General features: G+C 42.7%; 2 protein-coding genes and 1 long non-coding RNA gene across 9 annotated transcripts; 1 reads left to right on the forward strand and 2 right to left on the reverse strand.

The window, feature by feature from the left end:
* Positions 1-8: 8 nt before the first annotated feature.
* Positions 9-19501, reverse strand: LOC112570926 (galactoside 3(4)-L-fucosyltransferase-like). 7 transcript variants are annotated; one of them, XM_025249999.1, is made up of 2 exons: positions 19348-19501; positions 9-1922 (listed from the first exon to the last, which is right to left on the reverse strand). In XM_025249999.1, exon 2 carries the CDS (start codon positions 1919-1921, stop codon positions 509-511), a length of 1413 nt encoding a protein of 470 aa, XP_025105784.1. In that variant the 5' UTR covers position 1922; positions 19348-19501; the 3' UTR covers positions 9-508. The 7 variants fall into 7 exon arrangements, with proteins under 7 accessions (XP_025105784.1, XP_025105866.1, XP_025105479.1 ...); XM_025250081.1 differs by lacking the exon at positions 19348-19501 and adding an exon at positions 18665-19068; XM_025249694.1 differs by lacking the exon at positions 19348-19501 and adding an exon at positions 16453-16636.
* On the forward strand, positions 3464-6902 carry LOC112571325 (putative nuclease HARBI1). Its single transcript, XM_025250282.1, has 6 exons — positions 3464-3830; positions 4605-4922; positions 5083-5162; positions 5443-5733; positions 5868-6063; positions 6506-6902. The coding sequence occupies exons 1-5, from the start codon at positions 3618-3620 to the stop codon at positions 6052-6054; spliced, it is 1089 nt and encodes a 362-aa protein (XP_025106067.1). The 5' UTR covers positions 3464-3617; the 3' UTR covers positions 6055-6063; positions 6506-6902.
* LOC112571411 lies at positions 6364-7283 on the reverse strand. The gene is made up of 3 exons (XR_003100818.1): positions 7260-7283; positions 6897-6986; positions 6364-6578 (listed from the first exon to the last, which is right to left on the reverse strand). It is a non-coding gene; the product is annotated as an uncharacterized LOC112571411 (long non-coding RNA).
* Positions 19502-20604: the final 1103 nt, after the last annotated feature.

The following is a 20604-nucleotide window of genomic DNA, read 5'->3' on the forward strand; positions in this document are numbered from 1 at the left end:
ATGTTGAGAGCAGTTGATGAAAAGATTTTATTGTGTACATATTATACAGCAGACATAGAGCAATGCGGAGAAAAACATTGAATACTGAACAACAACCATCAGGATTTGTTTACTATGAGATATTTGATTCTGTCTCAGCAGAGTGTGAACAACATGAGCAACTGAAACGGTTTTTACTGTACAGGTACATAAAACACATATACATGTATACCCGCAGGCGAGCGCACACACACACAAACATGCACACAGATGTATGTACACAGACGAAAACACACTCGTATACATAAGCACATACAGTGTATATATGTATAACACACACAAACGCACGAACATACACATGAATACATTTCGGGTGAGCTGGTATAATCCTGTGTGTAGGTCTATATCTTACTGTATTTTCACTCCTGTCTGTCTTTCTGTCTGTTTTCTTTTATCTCTAGGTGCATTTCTATGTTTATATGCTCCAATGTGCACCTGTATGTGTGTTGTTTACATCAGCATCTTATATCTACATATCTGTGGGCGTCCTGCAGATGCCATCAGTCGTCCATTTGGCAATATCCGGGTACCACTGCACCCTCTTGTCGAAGTGTAGCATCTCACACAGCTTACAGAATATCAAAGGCCTCATGAAGACAGTTCTGTACTGGTCTTTGCGCCTCAGGTACTCGCTGTAGGCCGCCACGTCTGTCTCCAGGTGTTTCAGGTACCTGGCCAGGTCCTCGGGGCTTTTGAAGTCCGCCGCGTCGATGTACGTGCCTGGCGGCAGGAACTTCTTGTAGTCAGCCCCTCCTCTCACCACGGGCACGATGTTCATGCCCCCCATGATGTTGAACAGCTTCTCCGTCACATAATCCTTGCAGAACGAGTTTTCGAACGAAAGGTAGAAGCGATACATGTTGTTGAGCAAACCGTTGCACTCTCTCCCTTTACTTTTGGGGCACACGTGGGTTCCACACCTGCCGTAGATGTCCACAGGGATGATGGCCTGCATCCGCCGCACGTACTCCTCCCGCCGACTCTGTGTTTTGCAATGACCGACAAACCACGCCGCGGTTCGGTTCTTCCTGAGGGCAGACAGAGTGTAGTTCTTTCCCGGGGGAATCAGACTCGGCTTCAGCATCGCGTAGGGGTCGAAGAGGTCGGAGTCCTCCCGGTAGGACACGCTCCAGTTGAAGGCAGCCCTCCACGACTCTCTGCCGTACGTGGAGTGGTAGTTGACGGGTGGCTCCATCCCCAGACCTATCCAGATCTGGCCGGGTGGTCTGTTTGATGGGGCCTCGGGCTCCGACATGAACTGCAGCTGGTACATGACAGCATCTGCATCGCGGAGCAGGGAACGGTTGGTAGTGGCAACGCAGTTCTTCACGTGACACTTCTCGAGGTCAGAGGGCACGTTGGCGGTGACGAACAGCGGAAGGTTGTAGAGAAGGAGGAGCTTGCGAGGAAGGTCGCTACTGTTTGTTATGTTGTACGCCGGCCAGATATTCGTGGTAGCGTAAGACGCCATGAGGTGAGGGATGGGGTCAGAGGTCACCGTGCCGCCCTTTGACCCGTTTCCTGTCTTTTGTACCCGGGTTAGCTGCGTAGCCCTGTTTGCGTCACGTGTTCTGCCTGGAACCTGCTTCCTTGCTGTTGCTGTAGTTTTGGTGGCTGTGGTTGTCGTTCTTTTTGTTGTAGATGTCGCTCTGGTTTTTATAGTTGTCGTTGTTGTCGCTGTAGTCACGCTTAGCTGAACAGCGTCTTTTCGAGGAAGACGAATGAGTGGTCTCCCCTGAGAGGGGGAAGGAGGATAAGGCTTGAGGTCAGAGTGCCCCCTGTCAAAATGCGAACTCGTCATGTTCAACATGATGATCAACACAGCCACACATCCGGCCAGCAGGATGAAGAACAGTCGTTTGATGCGCCTGTACTCCGCCATTCTGAAACCAGAACAAAACAAGTGTAAGCTCCTTGGCAACTGCGGGAGGAAACTACACGTGGAGGTGTCACCAGGTAATATTTTACCTGAGACACACACACGCACACACTCACACATGCACACTCACACGCACACTCACGTACACACTCACACACTCACTTTTTCCTCTCTCTCTCTCCCGTCCGCCAGCAGAATGTACAGCTGACAGATTAGGGACGGAGTGTCAAGAGCAGGAGAATGTGTAATAATAACTATAAACATTTCACAGGGATTGCACAGGCCGCCTTAAGTGTGGTATAAATATTTGTCACCTTAGAAATAAAAATCCCATTCACTGACAGTTCAAAATGACAAATGACCAACTTTATTCATTCCGAAAGAGCAATGATTACTTTGGAAAGTCTGTTCAGTTACTAAAAAAAGAAAAACAACAACCAAAAACAATTTGTTAAAGGACAAGACAAGCGTGCTTCTGTAAAACACAAGAAGCCTTACATGTAAAACCATTTTTATGACACACCTTCAACATCACACTCACACGCGCACGCGCGCACACACACACACAACGAATATTCAACCTGTTGCTGAACAGCCGCATTCCTGGTAAAAACGATTCAAATATTAACCGCTTCTGTTCACTGACGGGGTGAAGTTTGTGTGAAATCAGTGGGACATCAAGATTATTCATGAATGCAAATATTCTGCCAATCAGCCGAGTGGAAGAGATTGGACTTGTGTGTGAGTTGAGGACCAAAGTGAAGAACCTCTCACCACAGTCTAGCAACCAGTACAGACTGGGGAAGGGGGGGAGTGTACAAAGCTTTGAAAGCTTCCAGCAACAAAAGGCAAGACATTAAAGATATCATTGCACCATCGAGCTGAAAGCAAATGTTTCTATGCTTGGTTTCTTTTCCTTAGCCTTTTGCCCTTCTTGACAGAAGTAATTGATGATGCCTTTAGAAAGAAAAGTGTTTACCAGACACAGATACCGACTACCCAAGCTTTAGTTTTGAGTTAAATATGAAGTTGTTGTATACAAGATGGCTGACTTTACTTTTTTGTCGTCAGATTTAGTGAAAGTGCTCAGCAAAAAATACCTGCAAGTTGTTCATCGTATTAAGAATATTTTCTCATCTTTTACTTGCTACAGTCGCTACTATCTATTGTGAAAACACCATAAGACGGAGCTGAGGTGAACTCAGGCCACCCCGGTCTTGCGCATGCGTGAGAAGGTTCCCACAGTAAACAAAGTTACACTCTCTCACCTTGGTCACTCAGCTTTGTTTTCGCCAATGAATCCTTGGAGGACAGTTTACAGCAAAGTGTCATGACCAGACCACACCAGCTTCGAGACATCTCCTGTGTCGCATGGCTCCTTGTATTTTAGTGAACATGATTCGCTCTTAGGATCAGCAACACTAGAAATAATTATCTAAACCTTCACTTTCAATTACACTCTGTAAAGATGATCTCTGACCCGCTCCACGAAATAAGTCTTAAGTTGCACAGAGAAGTTTCTCAGTCCAGGCCCCGTAAGCAGGGAGCACCGATAGCGCCGCTAAAGGTACGATATCCCTTTCGTCACGATAGCGCGGGAAAATTCGCAAGCAGGGACCGCCGATAGCCGGCTATCGTACCTCTACGGCTAACGGAGCCTCACCCCTCCATTAGCTCGCTATCGTACCGAAAGCACAAGATGGCGGATTGGATTGTATTGAATCGTGTTAGACGACGTTTGCGCCGAGAACGTGTTTTTCGGGACAGAAATCATCCCCTCGACCGGTACAATGACGAAGAACTCTATAAGAAATTTAGATTTACAAGACTACATATTTTGCAACTGACTGATGAGATTGCAGCAGCAGTCGAATTATCAAATCGGCGTGGGGCGCTTTCTCCAGTGTTACAGGTACTGAATAAATCAGTTACTACGCTACTAATAAAACTCGTTCAGCTTCTTGTATATTTGATTTTAGCAGTGATTAGTTGCTTTTTAAATAATATTTTAAATTTAAAAAGGGAAAAATTGACATCCTAGCTTAGGTATAGAGCAGACTAACATGACTGCAATATGACAGTCGAATCTTCTAGAATTTGACACAGGCTTTACCTTGTTTGAGAGAGTGTGGAGACTTTGTACTGTAACCCACAAATTTTTAGTTTGCATTGCATCTCACTTCTGAATACCTGTTGCAGGTGTGTGTGTTTTTGTTTTTTTTTGAGGCTTTGTACTCTAACCCACATTTTTTTTCATTGCATCTCACTTCTGAATACCTGTTGCAGGGGTGTGTGTGTTTGTTTTGAGGCTTTGTACTCTAACCCACATTTTTTTTTCATTGCATCCCACTTCTGAATACCTGTTGCAAGGGGTGTGTGTGTGTGCTGAGGCTTTGTACTGTAACCCACAAATTTTTAGTTTGCATTGCATCTCCCTTCTGAATACCTGTTGCAAGGGGTGTGTGTGCTGAGGCTTTGTACTGTAACCCACATTTTTTTAAATTTTGCATTGCATCTCACTTCTGAATACCTGTTGCAAGGTGTGTGTGTGTGTGCTGGGGCTTTGTACTGTAACCCATATTTTTTTCTGAATACCTGTTGCAAGGGGTGTGTGTGTGTGTGCTGGGGCTTTGTACTGTAACCCACATGCTGTTTTGTATTGCCAAGTTCTGAATAACCGTTGCAGGTTTTGTTGGCACTCCGATTCTATGCCACAGGCTCTTTCCATGATGTCTGTGGTGAACTAATTGGAGTGCATCAAACCACAGCAAGTAGGACCATAAGGCGGGTCACACAGGCCATTTTAAGAACACTGCCACAGAAAATCAGACTACCAAATGCAGAAGAAAGTCAGCTAACGAAAGAAAAATTCTTTCAAAGACATCACATCCCAAATGTCCTTGGATGCATTGATGGGACACAAATTCCTATTCAGTCCCCTGGCACTGCAAGAAACGAACATGAATATGTAAATCGCAAGGGATACCATTCCATCAATGTACAGGTAAGTGTTGTACACTGAATATGTGCACTTGAGCAGTACATGTATCAATACAATACTCAGGAAGTTAAAAAAGAGTGCTGCATACTGACCATGTTACTCGGATGAAAAGTAGATGATTGGTGATTGTGTTGCCTTACACTATTTTTCTTTTTGTGTATAGGTTATTTGTGATGCTGATTTAATCTTTTTCAACATTGTTGCCAAGTGGCCTGGTAGTGTTCATGATGCCCGCATCCTAAGGTAAACATTTGTTGTATTTTCCTCAGACTGCAGCAACAACACACAGTCATGTGTTTAACTCTTATGATGTCAAAGAATTTCTCACTCAGCCCTAAACTCATACAAGATGGTATCATTATTCATGTATGCATATTTAGGAGACAGCTGCAAATGCCACTGCTTGCAGCACTTTATGTACAACCACATTACTAAAATCCATGTAATGTCATGTTTAAATATCCCATGTAATACAAAATGCCAATGTTATTTCTTTGATAGAGATAAAAATATTTTTTTGTAGAGAGTCACCATTCTATGATGCCATGGAAAGTAATCAGCCACCTCTAAGGGGACATCTTCTTGGAGACAGTGGGTATATGCTAAGGGACTGGCTAATGACCCCTGTTTTAAACCCAGACACTCCAGAAGAGAGAATTTATAATGAACTCCACAGACAGGCACGCTGCACAGTGGAAAGAAGCATTGGTGTTGCAAAGAGGAGGTGGCACTGCTTACGTACTGGATTACGGGTGTCTCCAGAGAGAGCAAGTGAAATAATCGTAGTGTGCTTCATTCTGCACAATCGTGCCAGGTTTGTGAACATTCTTTTGTTGAATATTGTGGTATAGCTGACAAAATCTGTATATCATTTTTACCTCATTTTTATAAGGGATGATGGATGAGATGTTCTATTAACTTCCAAATTGCTTTTGACATTTTGTTCAGGTTTCTAGCTCTGCCAGACCCAGATGATGAAGAAGATGATACTGATGATAATGGTGCAGATGAAAACCATGGTGCAGATGAAAACCTTGTAGAGAGGAGATACAATATGCAAGCACAGGAGAGAGCAAGAGTTGCTGCTGGGAAAGTTGCCCGCAATAGGCTGATTGCATTTCTTGCACACCAGTAAAGAAACAAAGTAAGTGTGACACAGAATGTAGCACATACTATTAAGGCACAGACAAGAAAAACCATTAAGAAACTTTGGTGCTTATGACATCTTTTATTTCTAGACAGATTAAAAAAACAAATATACACCACATAAACAACAGATTTAGAGATGCACATTCTAAGAACAAGGACTAATTCAAAAAAAAAAAAAAATTAAACTGCATACACATCCACTCCAATATATAAAAAATGCACACACTGGCAGTACAGCTTAATTATCATTCATCTCTTTCTCTATCTTTCTTTTTTCAGCTTCCAGCAGCCAGACTTCCAGTTCAAGTTTTTTTATTTGTAGTCCTATTTTTTGTTGCCGTAGTAAAGACTCTGCTGTTCGTTCTTTCAAATATTTTTTCGTGAGTTGTTGCTCTTCATCTCCTTTGCTGACTCTTTTTTTTTTTTTTATTCCAAAGGTTTCCCGGTTGTCCATGGACAGTGGTGTTGACGGGTATAGGTCTGCCAATGATGTGGAGGGACTTGAAAACTCTGGGGCAGAGCAAAAAAAAATTATATACTCAATGATGGTCGCAAGAGTGGCAATTAGATTTCTGCACATACATCAATAATATTTTAAAAAGAAGTGATGTTATCCACAGATTTAGTGTAACATGGCAGAAAAATATCAGTCTTGCAAGAATTGACTGTAAATATCATTTAGATGTAATATATATTTGTGTGTGGATGCAATTATAGACTACAAATATGTGCCAAAGAAAATTGAATGTAACTATCAATTTTCCTGAAAATCATATAAGTTGACAAGAATAACAAAACATTCAACATTTTACTTAAAATAAAAATTACCATTTTCTTTGTTGCAAGTCAAACTGTTGTTTAAGCAGGGTGCAGATTCTGTTGTCAGGGGTCTCACACTTTGAGTTATTTCCTCTGTCACTGCAAAATCCAAGCAATATTTTGAAATTATGCGAATTCACATACTGCACCATTAGCCTTGTCTTTCCCTTTCACACTTTTATCTCTTCTTGTATACTGTAAATTATTCACTTCATTTTGCTTTTGTTTTAAAATGTGTGATTGTGACTGAGTGTAAAATAAATTTCACGATGTAAATTTTAAGATATTGTCTATTATTTATTGAGTTGGTAGCATTGCGCACAAACTTCACAGTAGAGCCACCATGAACATGAATTCATTCAGCATGCTTACCTCCTTCACTCTTTGAGACTGAAGCTGGGTTTTCTTCTAATCCTGCCACAACGAAATCTGTAGCATTCCCTGGAACAAAACATGTTTTAAAAATTGTCTTAATTTGATCATTGATCAATAAGCATATAGCTGATGTACAAACAATAAATGAGACCAAAATAATGGTTGCATTTGAGGCAAGGTTAAACCAACCCATTTTAACCCTGTGGTGCTGTGTCACCACTTACCAAGAATGTAAAGCTTGAATGATTAACAAATATAAGTGTGATTTAAACATCCAAAGCACAGCCTATTTTTCACTGCTTCCCTCCCTACATCCAGTTGATTTGCAAACATAATCACATTTTATCATAATTTTATAAATTCATAAAAAATATAAATAAGTACCCAGTCCAGAAGTAGCCTATAAACATAAGGACAATTATTCTGTCAGTTACTTTTATATATACTTTTATAGCCAGTTAATTAGTGTGTCACTTACCTGCAATACCATTGATCAGACTAGTGTTGTTGCCAAGGATGGCAACAACAGTATCTTCGTATTCAGGTGGTGGCATTCCCTTGCCACCACCTGTTTTATATGCATCCCTTTTTTTTTGAAGTGTTGTTCGCTTCAGGAGACCCCATTTGTCTTTGATCTCTGCAACCGTCCGAACGGCCACCCCACATGCTGACACTTTGGCTGCAATGTTTTTCCAGATTTCTTGTTTTTTCTGCAACGTTACCTTATTTGAGAAACAGCTGGAAAGAAGTTCACTCTCCATGGATATCTCATGAAGCAATATTTTGATTTCCATTTCACTGAAATTTGATTTGCGCAGACGCTTTGCTTCCATTTCTCGGCAACTACAGGGTCGAGGAGGAAAAGGAAACACGCTTCTTTCAAAACAAATACATGCGCAGTAACGCATGAAAATCGGGCCTCCTCGGAAGCTATTTATAGAACTGCCTTCCCGCGCCGAAAGCTAGTGGAGCTCTATCGGCGTGTCCCTGCTTACCACGTTAGTGGGGAGACTATCGCGGCTATAGCTTTCGGACCGAAAGGCTCTATCGCTACGATTGGCTAACGGTGTTTCTTGCTTACGGACGCAGGTGCAGACGGTGACTAGGGTCAACTTTGTGTCACCGTATTGACACTTCAAACCGTTGACACTCAATTGTCGGGCTAGAAGAACACCTTTGTATCAAAAGAAAGGTTATAACCTGCACATTCGAAAAATATACAATTCAAAATCTCATATTTCCGACTTGACTAACTCAGTGGTGGCGGGATTTCTAGTCCAACGAGGAAAAATGTGGGTTTTTTAGTCTGTTTCAGGGTTGAGAATAACAGATGTCAAAACGAGGCTGATCGGTCCATCACTAAGAAGACTGTTTATCAAGCACTCAGTGTTAAAGGTCACAGACTTCACTGAGTAACCTTTACGCTTGAAAGAAACCGGTTGGGAAGAAACTGTCAGCGAAGTCCAGCCCACCTGTCCTTTGAAGCAGAAGCAAGAGACCAGGAACGAAAGACCCGAAACCTTGTCGCCTCCTACTTCAAAGGAGGTTGGGCCATACGTGTCAACTGTGAACAATAACTTTGATCCCAAAGACTGTAACGGTGGGTGACGCCGGGAGTACAGGTAGGGGAGAGAACCCTACTTAATGACGTCAGCGCTTCTCTCCCTTGTGAAATCATCAGCTCGCGTTCTTAATGTCTGCTGGTAAAGTTCCTCACGGGAATAAATAAATGCATAAATAAATTTTTAAAAATTCAGTAAAGTAGGGACGACCCCCAAACTTTCCGACTCGCTACCAAACGACCGTCCATCGCAAAATATGTTCGTTATTTTTGTCTTTTTTCTTCCATCAATCCCACACGAAAACTTTCTTGTGGCATTTAGAGGACACTATGTAGAAGCTACTGGCCATCTGCTGTTCAGCTTTATATAAATTTTTCTGTCACTTTACCACCAATCAATTTTTCTCTGAAATAAATATTTCACATTTCTAGCTGTGTTGACCTGTCCTGCGATTATGTCATGGCAGCAGTGTTCAGACGAGGACTGAATCTTTTAGTCAGACAGCAGAACTAGAAGATTCAGCCTTTTCTTTGCCGTGAGAATTTTTACTAATTTGCATTTGAGTACAGCACATAAACGGTTTTCATCAAAGGCTATCTTCAGAAATCTGTTCACCTGTAAACGCTGAATAGCTTCATTCAAGCCACCCGCTCCTATAACTATCGTTTCCTTCTCTGCTTGAATGAAGCTCGAGCTGAATGCCATGTTGGAGTGTCAGCATTCAGTCTCATTCTCATTATATGGGGAACACTATTGGACCCTGAAGACCGTGTATAGCTTCACTGTAGTGCGATGAACATGGTGGTAAACTGAGTTTAAATGTTGTGTGCAATGTCGTGGGTTGGTCCGACATTTGATCCCCTCTCCACCCGACCCACCCGACCAGTGCTGTTCCTGTTTGTACCTGTCATCACGACAATGTCGTCAACGACTACGGAATTAAGGTGGGCTCGTGTAGAGATTAATATTGAAGAGGCTGAATCAAATCAAATTCTAGAAGATAAAAACTTTCCAAACAAGTTTTTCTGTAGCTGCCCGGGTGGTTCTTACAATTATTCCCCCTTATTTCCTATTAACTCTCGGTGTAGGAACGATTCTGCAAAGTCACTGGTTACGGTTTCATTCGGGTTTCCCAGACTGGTCTGACATACTGAAACAAAACCTGCTGTTAATAAAAGTAGTGAAGCTTTCGAAACACAGAAAATATGAGAAAATATGAACAATGCACGATAACATCAAATTTTGTTTAAAAATGAAAAATGTTTAAATATTTCTTGAATGTCGGTCCAGTTTGGCGCAGATAAGGAAAATATCAAAAGCAGCAGCAAACGAATGAAGCTGTATTGATACAAACACTGCCACACTCTGCTAATACAAGAGAAATGTGAACACCCAGAAATCCTGTTGCTACATACAAAATATTAACTTGTTAAAACACGAGATGGCAGCGACGTAAAACATCAGGATGCTGTCAATAAGCAACAAAAATGTTTAATTAATTCTCACGCTTTTTACTGTCATTAGTTCATGTCCATCCTTTATTGGTAATTTTCAGTATGAACGGGTGAAAAAAGAAGCAGAAGTTTGCTTGATGTCATCTAGTGGGGCAGCAACTGCCAGTCCATCTCATCTCACCTCATTTGAGGACCAAGTAATAACTTCCATCCAAAGACAGAGGGCGAAAAACATTTTTTTTTAAGTGTGAGAAAAGCTCACAGCCGGCGGATGTCAAAAGACAGCGTTTCCTCCATCATTAAGGTAGAGTGAAAGGTCACATACCAACAGGTCACAGTTCACCGCCGGCAGTACCTCCACATACCCAAGTTGTTAGTAAAAGTTTTCTTTTGGAAGGAATTTTGCCGGAGGGAACTGTGGGTAGCGGCGTCAAGCCAAGTCTCTTCTTGTCAGGACCACGGGAGGGCCAAACATCAATGGCAGGACATTCAAAGAGTGTATTGCAGTTGGGTGTGGCTTGCTGTTTCTAACACTTCTTGCTATACTCAAGTGTACCTCCCACAGCAAACCTACCTATGCATGTGAGGATCTTGCTGTACTTGGACCAACCATAGTTTTCAACTGCTGAAAGTTTGTCGACAAAAAATAATGATGTGTGGTTAGTAGCGGGTGGATGAGGCTTGGTGACCTTAAGTCTTCCCCCCTCTACCTAGGAATTGGACAAACGTGCTGCACAGTGGCTACCCGTTCTCGTCAAGTGGGTGGGACACTGGGCGAGGTGAGCCTGAATATTTGTTTCTCCAGCGAATGTCTAAGTAGTTGTCACCCGGGTCCTGCGCTGATGTCTGCTGAAGTTTTGGTTGTGAACAAAGCCGCGGCTCGAACCGCAGGTAATAACTCCGGGTACTTAGTCCGGGTACTACAGGTGCTCCTGGCAACAGGTAATAGAAACAGGTGAGGGTGTGGGCTCTCTGTCCCTACCTGAGGGCAAAGGGTATGAAAATATCTCCATCAGTCTGTCACCTTTCTCCCATACTTTCTTTTCTCTATACTCTTTCTCTTATCATTCTCCTTCACGCTTTCCCTATCTTTCTTTCTCCTTCTCTCTCTCTGAGAGCACCGAAGCAGGTAGAAGCATGACTTAAAATTCTTCTGTCGACACCTAAAGTTAAAAGCCTTGGTATTCCGGACCTGAGACATAACAGGGGTTAATAAGCTGCACTTAGTGGCACCAGAGAGTGGAATTAGAGGGAACCTCTCATCATCAACGGCTTCTGCTCTACCAGCGTGTTTGTCTACGTGTACGTGCGGCGTGGTTTTATATCCTAATACACGCAGGTATACACTGATGTGTGTATTTGTATGTATGTGACCTTAATGTTGTGTATGGTATCATCACTGTTACCATATTCCCACATATTTCTCTACGACATTAAAAACACTATGTTCAGTGTTAGACTGATATTCTCTTGTCATCTTGCAAAATAGTTTAAAATATTATCTTGTGACGGATGCTTGAGTAATGTTTATGATGTGCCACAAGAAAACTTTACTTTGGATAATACATTTCTAACCACTAGTTAGCTGTTCATTACAGCCTGCAACATGTCACAACCATTCAAACCTCACTTGTACATGTTCTATAAACTACACCGTCTACTATTATCTCAGAGCTCGCTTGTCCCATGTTATCTCAATGAGAAAATATCTTTCTTTATTGATTTACAAATATTATAATATCAAAGTTAATTTATAGACCGGATTATCCAACAATCAAAGGCTAGCCCTGAACAAAACAGACAATAATAATAATAAGACAAAGAAGAAGACATAACATACATAGACACACACAGCGTGACGTGTACAGACTGCCATGTCACATGACAACACACGTGTACCTGTATTCACTCTCACCTCGCACAGTCCAGTCGACAACTGGAAGCGAGGCTCAGATGCTCCTGTCCACACCTCAGTCCAGTCATGGACATGTAGAGCGGACTGCTGTCTGCCGAGACCAACGCTTAGCTTCTTGCGAACTTAGTCTCGGCGAGCCTTAACAATGACTGTGACTAAACCGGAAGCTTTGTACACACCTGCCTCGTTTTAGTGGTTAAGGTAAAATGTGAATACACCGGAAGCGTTGTATATACCTGCCTTGTTTTAGTCGTTAACTAGAAAAAATCGTCTGCCAGAGGTCCGGCAATACGTTCATGGCCAGTCAAGTTGTTTTACATGGCGCCCTGTTAATTCCTGCAACGACGACTGACCCCGACACACGTCGGCCACAAACACAACAAACACAGGTCAAGCGGAACTCAAGCCATAGTCCAATCAACTGCGTCCATCGCCAAGTCTCCAGTTCAAATGGAATGGAAGCCCCCCCCCCACACGGACAGACGGCAGGCACGTCACAACCACACCAACAACAGTCGCAACACGGAAACGTCACGTGAGACACAAAGATGGCAGAACGCACCTGCCTCCAGCCAGTCAGACCAACGGACAGCACTTTGCAAGTGCGTGAGTGTGTCAGTGTTTTTACTTTTATATATAGAGAGAGAAGATGAGCGCGCGTACACACACACACACGCGGATAAATGGGAGAAAAAAAGTTTTAAATTAACAATTTTTAACAAAAGACAAAAAATGTAAAAAAACTTCAATATACCTGCGAGATGAACAGACACACAGGACCGAAGTCGAATAAAGTGATCAAACTCAACGGCGAAGGTGCAGCTTGTGTTCTGAAGACGGGACCAAAGGTTTGATCTTAAACTTCACAGCATCCAGCAAGACATTCATATCCAATTTTTTTTTTCTTTCGATATCGTTTGATGATAACAACACGCAATACTACAGGTGTCAACACTTTCAGGTGTCTCTGCCTCTGTGGCTGGAGATAACTTCACTTACAGGTGAACATTTCATGAAATCCATCGCTCGCGGTCCTCGTGACAAACCCACGGCGAGCAGACTTTCTATTGGGCGGCGGGTACAGCCGGCAGTCAGGCGGGTACACAGACAGGTACACAGACAGGTACCCCACATGCTCAACGGCTGTTCTTTGCACTTCAGACTTCATAATGTCATAAATTTTAAAAGGTTTTACTAACAAAGTTTTGCTGTTTGATAAATATCTGCTTCCTGAGTTCTTTCTCTCTTCTCTTTGTTTTTTAATTTGTTTGTCTATCTCATCTGTGTGTAGGTATGTGTATTGGTGTTGTTGTTGTTTGTTTGATTGGTTTCGTTCGTACTTGTAAAGAGAAAATCCTCCTGGCACTATTAAATGTTGCCTGATCCGTTCATTAATCATTTCGATAGAAGAGAGAGCGAGTGGTTGACCGACACACGGATCGTTGTATTATTAATGTTTCTATATGATACCAGAGTTTCTTTCCTCAATTGTTTGTTGTTTGTACCCGTTCATGTGTTATTGCTGGTATTGTTTTAATGTTCATGTTGATATCAGCTTATTGTTTTATTTTTCTAGTGTTGGTAGCAGTGTATCTTTGTTACACTGTTCAGTGTTTGCATCAACTTGTTGTTATTCTGTTTACTGTTGTTCAAACTTCCCGACACAACCTCATTGTTGATGTGCTGTCCTTATGTGCTAAGAGTTCATTACAGTTGCATGTTGTTGCCATCATAAGGACTTGTGAAGTATCTTTGCGATGCTCTACATTGACAAGTAATTCTTTATCGTCTCGTCTGACATCTTCCTGGTGTTGCTTTATCACCGACCGATAAGGTCGTCGTTGTGGTGCAGGTCACTGATGGCTTTACAGCCTCGCCGACATCCTTGTAACAATGGTATGCATATATAAGGAAATGCAATAACAATATTTAATAACTCATTTATCTGGCAGGAGAGCTCTCACAAACCTCGAGAAGACATTCTGCACGCATGCGCAGCTTTGTTGTGTCGTGCTAATCCCCTGAGGACGTGCCAGCGGCTACACACCTGAGTGGTTACCTGAGAAGGTAGTTGTATTACAAAGTACACCAGGATATACATACCGAATGAGGTCGGATTTTAAGCAGCCAGGCTGTAAGGTTTGCTGACGAAAGACGACTAAAGGACCGGAAGAAGGATAAATATTTTTACTCGCCATACCTCAAAGGAATTACTTTCAGAACTTCGTCAACACATTTGTCAACAACCTAGATACAGAGGTGGAGGTGGGAAGGGGCCTACTGTCCCTATCCCCTTCTCTTCTCACAGATGACATTTATTTATGTTCACCCACAATCTCACGATGTCCCGCTGATTGATTTCACACCAACTCCATGTCGGGAGGGCAAAGTTTTCTGTTTACAACCTGTCTCCACATTATAAGTTATTTATGTGGCTGGTCGGTAAAATACCAGAAACCCAGGCCTGGTGTCCAGACAGCACACCTAATGATAATGGAATGGGCAACAAATGAGAATATAATGGCCTTCACTTACTGTATTGTATTAGAATTTTGAATTAACTCACAATAAAACCTTAAAACCAGACTTTCCTTTGAAGGCAGCCGCCGATGTGTGTAACGACTCCATCGGACATATCAACCGTGTTATTTATTATCTTTGTACCTTGTCTGTGATAAATGTTACGGACTGCCGACTTCAAACGCAGGTGTACTTGAGAAATTAAATTTCAATCAAATTAACCGAGGCTGAATTACAAAAATGAAAACAAGTGCATTTCAAATGTTTACAGACGAGGCGGTCCACAGTCCGCGCGCCATGCTATGCCCACCTGCTCTACATACTTCAATAAACCGAGTGGACGAGACTCGATTTCTATTAATTATCAATTATTTTATTTATTATTAATCTAAGGACCTCGAGAAAATATCTTCAGGCCGGTGTAAGCAAGCAATACAGAATAGAAGACAGTTTAAAAAGCTTTTAAAAGCTTCCGGCGGCAACAGGCAAGACATGAAAGATATTATTCACTCTTCGAGGTGAAAGCAAATGCTTTGTGTGCTTGAGTTCTCTTTCTAAGCCCTTTCCCCTTCTTCACACAAGTAACTGATAATTCCTTTAGCAAGAAAAGTATTTCCGTGACACAGATACCGCCTACCCGAGTTTCAGCTCTGAGTTGAATTTGATGAAGGTGTGAGAGACACCGAAGGTCCCCGCAGTTGATATTATGAGTTTATAAACACCACAGCCTGGATCTTCACAAAAGTTAGTTTGGTCCACAGCTTGGCAGTGGGTCACAACAATAACACATACATATTCTGCTTTTCACACACACACACCCACACACAAACATCTAGGGAGGTAGGAGGTGTGTGCGAGAGAGACAGACAGACAGAATGCCAAAACTTATACTAGTTGTACTGTACACGATAGTTCTATCACTCTATTACAGGTGAGAGCTCCATATTTTGATTATGCAGTGAGTCTTAAAAGAACGAAAGACAGAAAGATACAAATAAAGATACGGAGCAAATCGAGACTAGTGTCTTCGTGTCTGACAATGATATGAGGTCGGATGTTAACAATGTTGATAGACTATCTTCCTTTGTAATATGATCAGAGTTGACACTGTGGTGTACAAAATCTTTTGACCCACCATGTGTCCCATGTGGCGAGTGAAGCAGTACAAATGTTCGGGCCTGAGACCACCAGCAGTCAAACACTTACTCAGTTTACAGACAAAGTAATGCCAGACTCAGACAAGTGCTCCACAAAGATGAAAACATCTTGAAACCAAGATAGGGACACCAAGCTTATGAATGATTAAATATTAAACAACAGAATTTATTTAAATAAGCGTTTTATCTGAATTAAGGCCGTAAAGAAAATAAACGTGTTCTGTAAACTAATCAGAAAACTAAGTATTTAAATTAGACTAAAATAATACACAAAGGTTACATCTCTGGACGCCCTCCCTTCAAGCACCTGGGGTGGCTTTCCGTCTCTTTCCCTCCTACCATCGGCATACAGTTATATTTTTTTAAAAGAAAGATTTGGCAGCAGGGATCAAATAAAGAGACAGTGAAAATAAGACAGAGGGCGAAACATTTTTTTTTTAAAAGTGTGAGAAAAACTCACAGCCGGCGGATGTCAAAAGACAACGTTTCCTCCGTCATTAAGGTAGAGTGAAGGTCACACACCAGGTCACAGTTCACTGCTGACAGTACCTCCACATACCCAAGTTGTTAGTAAAAGTTTACCTTTGGGGAGGAACATTGCCGGAGGGAACTGTGGGTAACGGCGCCGAGCCAACTCCGCTGCTGTCAGGACCACGGGAGGGCCAAACAGTCATAACAGGCGATTCAAAGAGTGTATTGCAGCTAGGTGTGGCCCTCGTTTTTCTAACACTTTTTTTCAATACTCAGGTGTAGCTCCCACAGAAAGTGTATCCATACATGTGAGGATCTTTCCATACTGGGACCGACCATAGTTTTGTGAGATTGTCGACAAATAAATGTTGAGTGGATAGCAGCGACGACAGGAGGATGAGAGATTGGGAGCGTACATCCTTCACCCTCCATCAAGTTGACAAATGTGGTTGTAAAAGTTATTTTTTGTGTCAGGTGGGTCGGATAATGAGCTAGGCCTCCTGAATATTCTTCTTCTTGTTCTTTAGCACACCCAGTCGGTCTGTCTGTCCTCGTGTACCCTAGATGCTGAGGGCAGGGCGGGGCCCTCAATAAAAACAACGGGAGGTCCGGACAGGGGATCAGATCACAGGATAGAAATGAGAGGAGCTTTGTTGAAAGTCTCATTCACTCGTTGTGACGTGGAGGCACCCGTGGAGAAAACTGTACAAGTCAGGGGTGGGAGTGGCGATAAGCAGACTAATAGCTACCTGTTTATCCATAAGACTTGGGTAAACTTTCCCCTAATCCCTCCTCTGTCCACAAACCTGTGTTCACGCATGAAGACGTGCATCAAGGAACGTATGTTAGACACACACACGGGTACAAAGTGTTGGTGTGATAAGGACGATACAGAGGGTGTTTGTGGGTGGGGTGGGGAGTATGTGTCTGGGTCCCCATCACGTTATTTGTGAATAGTGAGACGGAGACATAGCCTCTGTTTACAAACAAAACATTGTTGAAGCAATGTCGTGAAGTTGTTAATGCATGAAGTCGTGCTGACAGGTGGAGCCGACGAACGAGGTTTCCCATGGCCCCTGTTTTATTTTGGAGTGATTAATTCAACCAGCGAGAGATAATGTGCAACCAGCTGAGTCAGAAACAGGAAAAACAGGATGTGGAACACTTCGTGGGCGACTTCTTCGTGTACACCCCATGGTGTCTGTCAGCCCCACAGTCCGCATGTTTGTCTAAGTCGTTGTTGTGCACCTGGACCCTGGTGTCTGGTGCAGACTCTCACAGGTGATGTCGTGGTTGTGATCAAAGTCGCGACGACAGGTGATAACTCACAACACCTTAGTCCTGGTGCTCTTGGCAACGGGTAACAGAAACAGGTGTGGTCTGTCCTTACCTGAGGGCAGAGAATATCTGTCCATCAATCTCGCCTTCCTCCTGTACTTTCTTCTCCTTTTTCTCTCATCCGCTCTCTCTCTTACTTTTTCCTTCTCTCTCTCTATACACGCCACCGAAACAGCTAGAGGCAAGACTTAAAATTCTTCTGTCGACACCTAAAGTTAAAAGCCTTGGTATTCCGGACCTGAGACATAACAGGTGTTAATCCACTACACTTAGTGGCACCAAAGAGTAGGATTAGGGGCAGCCCCTTATCAGCAAAGGCTTCTGATTTACCAGCGTGTTTGTCTACGTGTATGTGCGGCCTGGTTTTATATAATAACAATAATAATAACAACAATAACTATAATAATAATGTTAGTATTTTTAAATAGCACACACACACACAGATTGCTGGCACACGCCTCGTCTCGACACACAGGCCGTGCACAGCAGTTCACAGGACATCAGAAGGTTTCTGTCCACGCTGCTGATACACAATGTAGCCAAGCGGCTCATGACGGGAAATTCTCAAATTTGCAAGCGATGGAAGTGGAGGAAATATGTCTGTAATATGTCTGGAAATATGCCATCACGTGACCAATGGCACACAAACCGTTACTTCAGATAGAGTGAGATCTGGCGCTGTGTCAATAGTCTACCACTGGTAGATACTTCCTCACAAAACGATAATATCACAAAAGATAGATTACTAAAGTGTTTTTGTTTTGCTTCGTTTTTTTTTAAAGAACACCTAATCCACAATACACAATAGTCGCAAATGGTGAATGGAGGCCACGTCACAGATGTTGTCGTGCACATCTACACATCTACACAACCGTTATGATTTTGTGATGACATCAGATGGCGCTACAGGTGGAAATAGTCTTGTTTGTAGATAATTTCATATGTACATCACTACAACCGACATGATACATGATGCCGTACCTACCTGTCAGCCACAGTCCAGGTGCTTGACAATCGGTGGTGTGACGTCAACGAAAGCTGACGACAGGACACAATGACGTAGGTTGTAGCAGACGGCGTAGTCCACGTCACACAGCAGCGAGTACATCAACATCAAGTACAACAATCCACACAGGAAGTCCCACCTGTAGCACAAGCAGCTCCAAGCATCGCGTGCAGGTGACGACCCCAGTGGCAGACGAACGACGACTGACCCCCGACACACGCCAACGTCGGCCACAAACACAGGTGAAGAGGAACTCAAGCCACAGTCCAATCAACTGAGTCCATCGCCAAGTCTCCACATCCAAATGGAATGCAAGCCGCCCACGCGGATGGAAGGGTCGCCACAGTCCAAACGCACGACGCCAGGCACGTCACCACCACACCAACAACACGCTCAGCACGGACACGTCACGTGAGACACAAAGATGGCAGAACGCACCTGCCTCCAGCCAGTCAGGCCAACGGACAGCACTTTGAAAGTGCGTGAGTTTGTATGTTAGTGTTTTTGTTTATATATATTTATAGAGAGAGAGGGAGGGAGAGAGAGTAGATGAGCGCGCGCACACACACAACGCTAAAAAAAGAGTAAATGAATTTTGGATAAATAAATATTTATAAAAGACAGAAAATGTACAAAATAAAAAAATAGAAAATACAACATACCTGAGAGATGAACAGACACAAAGGAATGAGGACGGGACCAAAGCATATCTCAAAATATTTTTTTTTCTTTCGATCTCTTTTGATAATAACAGCACACAGGTGTCAACACCCAGCCACCTTTCAGGTGTCTCTGCCTCTGTGGCTGGAGATAACTTCACTTACAGGTGAACATTTTATGAAATCCATCGCTCACGGTCCTCGTGACAAACCCACGGCGAGCAGACTTTCTATTGGGCGGCGGGTACAGCCAGCAATCAGGCGGGTACACAGACAGGTACACAGACAGGTACCCCACAATCCCAACGGCTGTTCTTTGCACTTCAGACTTCATAATGTCATAAATTTGTAAAAGGCTTTACTAACAAAGTTTTGCTGCTTGATTAATAGCTGCTTCCTTTGTTCTTTCTCTCTTCTGTTTTTCGTTTGTTTGTTTTTCTATCTGATGTGTTTATGTGTTTGTTTTGTTTCTTTATATGCTTCTTTGTTTTTGTTCGCAATTATAAAGAGAAAACCCTGTTGGCACTAATAAATGTTACTTGATCCATCCATGAAAACATTTTGATAGAAGAGAGAGAGAGACGGTTGACTGACACACGGACCGTTGTATTGTTCAATGTTTCTGTGTGACACCAGAGTTTCTTTCCTCAATTGTTTGTTGTTTGTACCCGCTTGTTAGCTTTTGGTTGGTATCCACAGATTGTTATGATGTTCATTCTGATACCAGCCTATCGTTGTATTTTTCTACTGATGGTAGCAGTGTATCTTTGTTACAATGTTCAGTGTTTTCACCAGCTTATTGTTACTCTGTTCACTGTTGTTCAAACTTCCGATACAACCCTCATTGTTGATATTGTCAAGTACTCATCCTTCATCGTCTCGTCTGACATCTTCCTGGTTTTGCTTTATCACCGACCGATGAGGGGGTCGTTGTAGTGCAGGTCACTGTGATGGCTTTACGGCCCTCGCCGACATCACGTTAAAAATGATGTATATAAGGAAGTGTAACAATATTTAATGACCCATGTAGGGATCATAAGAACCCTCACAAACATCAAGGAGACATTCCGCACGCATGCGCAGCTTTGTTGTTTGCCCTGCTAACCACCCGAGGACCTGCTCTAGAGACAATACTGTGACGACAGGAGGGGGAAGGTGTGAGTGCAGTACCCCGAGTGTTTATTGGGCGATCATTAAAAACCGTTTGTGTTTGTTTTGTTTTGTTTTGTACTGAATTAAAGACAGGCCATGGGAAAAGAG

The sequence above is a fragment of the Pomacea canaliculata genome, linkage group LG1, assembly GCF_003073045.1.
Source record: "Pomacea canaliculata isolate SZHN2017 linkage group LG1, ASM307304v1, whole genome shotgun sequence".
NCBI classification, from domain to species: domain Eukaryota; kingdom Metazoa; phylum Mollusca; class Gastropoda; order Architaenioglossa; family Ampullariidae; genus Pomacea; species Pomacea canaliculata.